Genomic DNA, 8,953 nt, shown 5'->3' on the forward strand with positions numbered 1-8,953 from the left:
TCACCGGTTCTCAGTCGACTCCTGTCCCGCGTAGGTACAGGACGCAAGTAGGCTGTGTCCTTCTTCGCAACCGTTGAAGTCTGTGGGGCCGAGTTCCCTTATCTTTCTTTCAGCAGACATACATCACAGAACGCGTTGACATGACGAACTTAGGGGTGTTGGGACCGTCGCTTTTCTTGCTGTGTTGCAGCTCTGGCTTCTCCCCCTCGGATTGGGAGATCACGACCACAGACGACACAGCAGTTACGACTAGTACCCCAATCACGACCATAACGACGACTGCCCAAGCCCTCTCGATGCCCAACCTGTCACTCCTCGAATCGCTGTACGGAGCGAGACGCAAGCCTCAAGACGGCGGAGAAGGCAAAGTGCCGAACAAAGGGCAGGGCGCGCGACTCAAACAAAGGGGCAACAGCGACCTGGTCATCAGGATCCCGAAGATCAAAGGCCAGAAGTCGGATCTCATCGTCCAGATCAATCTCTTCAGCGGGGACTTTGAGAATCCTTTGGGGACGTTCCTGACGAAGCTCCGACAGAAGGAGGAGAGTGACGACGTACCGAAGGAGGAGGGGAAAAAAGGAAAGATGATGGTGAAGGTGAAGGTGAAGGACGACGATGAGTCAGACGAGAAGGATGACGATGAGTCACAAGAGAAGGATAAGAAGGATGATGATGAGTCACAAGAGAAGGATAAGAAGGATGACGATGAGTCAGAAGAGAAGGATAAGAAGGATGACGATGAATCACAAGAGAAAGATAAGAAGAAAGACAAGTCACAAGAGAAGGATAAGAAGGAAGACGATGAGAAGGAAAAAGTTAAGCCACAAGAAAATGAAGGAGACGAAATGACAAAGACAGACGAGGAAGAAAACGAAACAAACAAAGCAGAAACCGAAGCGACGACGACTGAACCAGAAGAAGAAAACGAAACGGGAACCGAAGCGACGACGACCGAGACGACCGAACCAGAAGAAGAAGAAGAAAACGAACAAAACGAAACAGGAACCGAAGCGACGTCAACCGAACCAACGACGACCGAACCAGAAGAAGAAGAAGAAAACGAACCAAACGAACCAGGAACCGAATCAACCACAACCGAACCAGAAGAAGAAGAAAAAGAAGAAATGGAAGAAGAAGACCTGGAGGAATTACCGTGGTGGAAGACGTCCATCGTGTACCAGATTTATCCCAGGTCGTTCATGGACTCGAACGGAACTGGCACTGGAGACCTTTTGGGTGAGTGTCGCTCAGATCGAAGCTTCGAACGTTTTGCTATTATTATTATTATTATTATTATTATTATTATTTTTTTTTATACATGGTATTGTTACATCAGCGTTATCAGCGTTGTTATTGTTGTTATTATCATTATCATCACCATCAATAAGTTTATTCTCATCTATGTGATTATCATTGTTGTCATTCTTATTCTTATTCTTATTATCAGTGTTATCATTGTCATATTATAATTGGCATCGTTATTATTATTAGCATTGTTATCATTATTATTATCATTATCATTACCGTTATTACTATCATTATTAGGGCTAGAGTGAGAGAGAGAGAAAGAGAGAAAGAGAGAGAGAAAGAGAGAAAGAGAGAGAGAGAGAGAGAGAGAGAGAGAGAGAGAGAGAGAGAGAGAGAGAGAGAGAAAGAGAGAGAAGAGAGAGAGAGAAAGAGAGAGAGAGAGAGAGAGAGAGAGAGAGAGAGAGAGAGAGAGAGAGGAGAGAGAGAGAGAGATTGAATTTGATTACTATTACACATCTGCACTGTATACTAAGCACGTTTAGTTAAAGGTTATTAAATATCGCGGTGTCTTAACACACACACACACACAAACACTCTCTCTCTCTCTCTCTCTCTCTCTCTCTCTCTCTCTCTATATATATATATATATATATATATATATATATATATCTTAAGCAAACACTCAAACACACACAAACAAACGAACACACAAACACAAACGCACTTAAGCACCAACGATAATCACATTTAACAAATCCAAAACAATAACAAAAAAAAAACAAAAAAAATCAAGAAAAAAAAAAACAATAACCACATTTTCACCCCCCACCCCCACCCCAACCCTCCTATCCCATCCCTCTCACCCTCCACCCACCTACAGGTATCGCATCGCGGGCGGACTACCTACGCGACTTGGGTGTGGGCGCCGTTTGGCTGAGTCCTGTCTTCACCTCGCCCATGGCTGACTTCGGCTACGATGTCTCAAACTTCACTGACATCGATCCTGTGTTCGGTGACCTTCAGGACTTCGATTTCTTCCTGCAGGAGATGCATGATCGAGGTAAGGACTAGTGAGATGTTTTTTGTATCGAAAATGAACGAGGTAAGTACTTGTCAGATGTTTTTGTAGCGAGAATGTGGTATGTTGTTCGTGTGGTAAGTACTTGTTAGATGTTTTTTTTTGTATCGGGAATGGCCATTTATGTTGTTCGTGTGGTAAGTACTTGTTAGATGTTTTTTTTTGTATCGGGAATGGCCATTTATGTTGTTCGTGTGGTAAGTACTTGTTAGATGTTTTTTTTTGTATCGGGAATGGCCATTTATGTTGTTCGTGTGGTAAGTACTTGTTAGATTTTTTTTTTTGTATCGGGAATGGCCATTTATGTTGTTCGTGTGGTAAGTACTTGTCAGATGTTTTTGTAGCGAGAATGTGGTAAGTATGTTGTTCGTGTGGTAAGTACTTGTTAGATGTTTTTTTTTTGTATCGGGAATGGCCATTTATGTTGTTCGTGTGGTAAGTACTTGTTAGATGTTTTTGTCTCGAGAATGTGGTATGTTGTTCGTGTGGTAAGTACTTGTTAGATGTTTTTGTCTCGAGAATGTGGTATGTTGTTCGTGTGGTAAGTACTTGTTAGATGTTTTTGTCTCGAGAATGTGGTATGTTGTTCGTGTGGTAAGTACTTGTTAGATGTTTTTGTCTCGAGAATGTGGTATGTTGTTCGTGTGGTAAGTACTTGTTAGATGTTTTTGTAGCGAGAATGTGGTAAGTATGTTGTTCTTGTGTAAGACATTGATGTTTATGTTTGTGTTAAGTGTTGATATCGAATGTTTGTTCAAAATTCTAATATCGATGTTTATTATCATTAGTGTTATTCATTGTGTAATGTTAGTAAGATATCAGAATATGTATGATATTAGTAAGGACAATAATTAAAGGTTACTGATAAATATTTGAACGAAATCCTAATCTCAAATATTGTTCGTATAGAATGTTAATAATGTTTAAACGATTTCAAATGTTAATATCAAATGTTACTGATGTTGAATTGGATTTTTTTGGTTCCTAGGAGACATAAGAGATTTTAGAATAACAGGTATAATCTAAAAGCATAAGTAATGAAAGATAAATAATAACAAAATAACAATCAAAATACATATTATAATATAGAGAGGATAGAGAAAGAAAGGCAGAAATACTTGAAGATTCTGTGAACTTAATACGAAATCCTACGATCAATTTTGTTATTCAAATTTCTGACATCTTTAACATCTATCAAAGGCACTTCATTCAATCTTCTTAAGGATTGACGGTGATCCTTGACTTTCTCTCTCTCTCTTTCTCTCTGTCTATCTATCCATCTATCAGCCTATCATTTACTCACTTATCCATGTATCTATCCACCTATATATCTACTTACTCACCCACCTATCTATCTACCTACCTATCTATCTATATACATATATATCTATATTCATCTATCTATCTATATCCATCCATCCATCCATCTATCCATCCATCTACCCACCCACCCACCCATCCATCCATCCACCCACCCATCCACCCACCACCTCCCCTCCTCTCCCTCCCGAAGGCCTCAAGGTGATCCTGGACTTCGTGCCCAACCATACGAGCGACCAGCACGAGTGGTTCCTCAAGTCCGTCCAGCGAGAGGAACCTTACACCTACTACTACGTGTGGGCTGACCCGGCGGGATACAACGTCACGGGCGATCCTATCCCGCCAAGTAATTGGGTGAGGCTCCTTTTTTTTTTTTTTTTTTTTTTTTTTTTTTTTTTTTGAGGGTGGGGGTTTTTTTTTTTTTTTTTTTTTTGGGGGGGGGGGGTTGGGAGGCTTTTGGGATTTCTTTGAAGGGGATATTTTTCGGGATTCTAGGATCTCCTTAAGGAGGTATTTTTCGGGAATTGGGATTTCTTTGAGGAGGATTTCCCAGGTTTTAGGATTTCTTTGATACGATTTTAATAGGATTCGAAAAATGGCAGAGAGAGCGAGAGAGAGAGAGAGAGAGAGAGAGAGAGAGAGTGAGAGAGAGAGAGAAAATCGAGAAGATAGATAAATATATAGGTAAATATATAGATAGACTGACATATTATTAGATATAAAGACACACAATTAAAGAACTCTTTAAGATAGACAAAGATATAGGAAAGACACCGAGAAAAATCTAAATAGAAAACAAAATAAACAAATTCCAATAATCCCAGATCTCTTTCCCCCCCACCCCCTTACCATTTTATAACCCTTTCCACTTGCCCTTTCTCTCAGCTCAGCGTGTTCCGTGGTTCCGCCTGGGAGTGGGTGGAGGAGAGGCAGCAGTTTTATCTCCACCAGTTCCTCCCTCAGCAGCCGGATCTCAACTTCCGCAATTCGGATGTTCGAGAGGAGATGAAGGTAAGGAAGGGTGTGTGTGGGGGGGGGAAGGGGGTGGGAGTAGGGGAGGGGGGGGAGGGGGGGGATGGTGAGGGAGGAGGGGGGGGAGGGAGGGAGTGGAGGGAGGGAGGGAGGGAGGGAGGGAGGAGGGAGGGAGGGAGGAGGGAGGGAGGGATGGGGTAGGGGAGAGGGAGGAAGGGAGGGAGGGATGGAGGGTGGGAGGGAAGGAGGGAGAGAGAGGGAGAGAGAGAGAGAGAGAGGGAGGGAGAGGGAGAGAGAGAAAGAGAGAGAGGGGAGAAAGAGAGAGAGAGAAAGAGAGAATGAGAGATAGATTAATGGATAGATTGATAGAGAGAGATGGATAGATAGACAAAGAGAGAAAAAGAAATAGCGAGAGATTAAGACGCGCCACCTTCCTTCCAACCAGAACGCAATGCGGTTCTGGCTGGACCGCGGCGTGGACGGCTTCCGCGTGGACGCCCTCAAGTTCCTGTACGAGGCGCGGAACCTGTACGAGGACGAGCCAATAGCACAGGACTCCGAGGTCGAGGATCCCCTTCAGTACGAGTTCCTGGAGCACACACTTACGGTCGACCAGCCGGAGACCTTCGACGCCCTTGCTGAGTGGAGGGACCTCTTGAACGAGTACGAGGACAGGTCAGGATGCTTGCTCTTTCCCTCCTGTTACTCGACTGCTAACTTTTGGATGATCGTGTTTGCGGTTATGTTAATTAATATGATGATAATAATCAGTGGGATTCCGTCGCTGCCACCCCTTTCTAATCATGGAAGTGAATTATGTCAAATGTACTGTGAGGTATTAAAGTTCTTTTTCAAATTGAATGGTTAGAGTGACTTGATTAATTAAGTGAACTCTATACTCACATCTGGTGAAATGAATTTAAGAAATTCAAGTATAACAAATGATTGAATATTTCTTCTCATTCATTTTTATCATTAGGTAAAAAAAAAAAAAAAAAAAAAAGTATAAAAATCCCTTGAAAGATGATACTTGAAAGTTTTCTCGATCTAGATAAGCCATTGAATGAAACCCAGAAGATACTTATTTTCACCAGTATTGCTAACCCTATAACAGTTAATTCTATTCCATCTTACCATAAAGGCATTCCATCTTGGTACCTTATTCATTTCCTTCACTACTGTTTCTTAGGGTTGTTTGGGAGAGTATGCGTATCACATTTTCTTTGTGGGTAGACTTTGAGAATGACAAAATTAAATCATTGCCATCTCTGATTTCTTAAGTATCTAAGATAATATTTGAAGGCAGGAAAAGGCAAGGGATGTATGGTTACCATGCACAACCTTTCATTGCCACATGATATTAACTTTATGTACTCCACCTGTTTCTGTTTCCATATACATTGTTATTTTGTTATTTTTTTTCTTCTCTCTCATAACAGATTTTGATGTTGATAATTTATATTTTTGGCACTTTATTAGGACTTACACTATTTTGCATTTTTGTTTTGTCTTTACTTTCTCTCTTATTTCCTCTTCTGTGTGTCATTATCATTATTGATAATCGTTATTACTTTTTTGTAGTTTTTATCTTCTCTTTATCTTTATTAACCAAAATCCCAAGAGAATAACCTCTGTACCATGTGATACTAGCCAGAGTCTTTTACTATAGCATGGTTTAACATGTGAGGATAATTTCCACTACACTTTGACATCACCTTTTCTTCTTTTCATTTTTCTCTATCTGATTTTCGGCTGAGTTATATTTCTCTTTTTCTTTCGTCTTCATTCTCTAAACCTCCTATTACACTGTTTCATTTACTTCCTTCGTAGGGATATTACTTTTCATTTTCTTCTTATAATTCATCACCATTATCACCCAAAATCCAACATCACCGCCCCCCCCCCAAAAAAAAAAAAAAAAAAAAAAACAGTACACAGTACCAGTTCGAGTCCAACCACCTGAGACTCCAACCAACCCAACCATTCTCAACTACCAGACACTCCTTCAAACTCCAGGTTCCTGATGGCTGAAGTCTACGCCGATGTGAACGAGACCATGAAATACTACGGCAACGAGACCCACCCCTTGGCCGATTTCCCCTTCAACTTCCGGCTGATTGACAGCTTTCAGAGTCGTGACAACTTGACAGGAGAGAGTGTCAAGGCGGTCATTGACGAGTGGATGCTCAGCTTGCCGGAGGGAAAATGGCCGAATTGGGTGGTGAGATTTTGTTGATTGTGTTACATTTTTTTTTTCTAATCAGGAAGTTTTATTTTTGATTTATTTATTCTTTTTTTTTGAGAGATGATTATAGTGATGTGTGATGTATATTCGTTTTTTTTTAAATCTTTTTAAATTCTAATTTGTTGGGTTTAGATGATTTGATTTTGGGGTTTATATGTGGTAAAAAAGGAGATTCAATGCCAGGAAAAAAAAAAAAAAAATAGGATGAACACTTAATATTGCCTTCATTATTTTTCTATTTTCTTGTTCATTCACTCATCCATCCACATGAATATATCTATAGCTATTTACCTTTTAATTTGCCATTATAGTCTCTCGATATACCACTAAATCCCCACCACCACCACCCCTATTTAAAAAAACAAACAAAAAACACTGACCAAAGTGTTTACAATTAAACAGATCGGTAACCATGACAACAGCCGCGTCGCCTCTCGACTGGGAAGTGACCTTGTTGATGCCTTCAACATGATGACCTTGCTCTTGCCGGGAACGCCTGTCGTTTATTACGGAGAGGAAATCGGTATGTGGCATAAAGTGTTATGTTCTGGAATTGCATTGTTAAGATAGTGTGTCTAATTGTTCATTGGTATATCAAATGGTTTATACTCATCCAATAACAAAAGAGTAAAAGTGTTTTAGTTTTACCACTTGGTGAGGAGATACGTCACTGATCTTTATGTTCCCTTCATTACTGTAACTCTTTCGTTTTACAACTATTCTTCGGTCGGGAACATATCTCGACAAACATCAAACGCAAAGAAATCGATAGCTTTTCAACATACATGGTTTAAAATTACCCAACTGTGGCAACGGCGCGTTAACGTACAGTCAACGCTTTAAGTTCGTTCGTGCGATTGAGGCTTCGAAACATCTGAGTTTTGTTTACGTTTTTTGTTTCTCGAAACAGTATTCGGAACATGCTCGGACGGACACTGCACGCTAAGTATACACTGGTTTACGAAAATCGTTTGATGATTCGGAGACAAACATGTAGAGAGTTAGTTTGTGATAGTTAGTTTGTTAGTGGGATGATGGGGTTAGTTAGTTCGTGACATGCATATTTCTCTATGTATTGACTTGTGATAACCACTTTGCGATTCTGCTCATGAGATTAATTGGTTTATAAAGTTTATTAAATCCAGTAAACGCTTTCAATTTGATTTACTGGTGCTATTTATGCAAGCTGTTTTACGATGAATTAGAACTATTATGCTACGGAAAATTTGTGAAAGTTGGTTTGTGGTTTTAATGGTGTGAACTCTGTTCGCGATGGTAAAGATAAGATAGTAAGTCTGTGAGTATAATTCATGGGTATCTTTGATTGTATTGTGTTGAAAGAAAATAGTGATTATGATTGTCAAAATGGGATAAATTGGTATGCTATGGTGAGCTTACAATTGTACAAATGGAGTGAATTGTCTCAATATTATGAAAATGGAATAAAATTAGTTTTAATTAAGATAATAAATTCAAGATTGCAAAAAACTATGGGTCAAGTTGGTTTTCAGAGAGCAAGTTCATGGCTGTAAAATAGATGAAGTTCAAAATGACAGTCATGATTTGACTAATTAGATTAAGAGAGGAACATCCTTAATATCATAACGACGATTTCTTCATTTACACTTTTTTTTAAATTCAATACAATCATCTTTAATCACTCTTTGTTCTAAATGATGATAATTCAGCTAAAAAAAAAAAAAAAAAAAAATACTTGAACAGGATTTAAACAGCCAAACTTAATCTTTGTATCTAAATCTTTAAGGAATGGAAGACGCCTTCATCTCCTGGGAAGAAACACAGGATCCCAGAGGGTTGAACTTCGGTCCTGAAAGATACCAGGAATTTACGAGAGATCCTGCAAGGACCCCTATGCAGTGGAGTGACGAACTTAATGCAGGTTTGCAATAGCTGAAACTTATAATGGGTAAAACATTGTATGAAATACACGAGGCTCTTTACATGCTTATGAAGAACTAAATTAAAAAAAAAGTAACTTATCAAGACCTAACTTACCTAACTTAAAAGAACTTCAAAGAACTAACTTAAAAACAACAACAAAACTTACAAACTTATCAAAACCCAACTAA

General features: G+C 39.6%; 1 protein-coding gene across 2 annotated transcripts in view; it reads left to right on the top strand.

Annotated features, from left to right (window-relative positions):
* The window catches only part of LOC122253064 (maltase A3-like), a 10,715-nt gene continuing 1,762 nt past the window's right edge, over positions 1-8,953 (top strand). For both annotated transcript variants that reach the window (XM_086537645.1, XM_086537646.1), the window contains exons 1-8: positions 1-1,236; positions 2,129-2,308; positions 3,840-4,000; positions 4,532-4,657; positions 5,064-5,293; positions 6,635-6,839; positions 7,266-7,386; positions 8,629-8,763. In XM_086537645.1, the coding sequence (XP_086393771.1) occupies positions 141-1,236; positions 2,129-2,308; positions 3,840-4,000; positions 4,532-4,657; positions 5,064-5,293; positions 6,635-6,839; positions 7,266-7,386; positions 8,629-8,763 (2,254 nt within the window). In that variant the 5' untranslated portion in view covers positions 1-140. The remainder of the gene's footprint in view (positions 1,237-2,128; positions 2,309-3,839; positions 4,001-4,531; positions 4,658-5,063; positions 5,294-6,634; positions 6,840-7,265; positions 7,387-8,628; positions 8,764-8,953) is intronic.

The sequence above is a fragment of the Penaeus japonicus genome, unplaced genomic scaffold (genome assembly GCF_977035675.1).
Source record: "Penaeus japonicus unplaced genomic scaffold, GWHDUDI00000001_assembly GWHDUDI00000006, whole genome shotgun sequence".
NCBI lineage: Eukaryota > Metazoa > Arthropoda > Malacostraca > Decapoda > Penaeidae > Penaeus > Penaeus japonicus.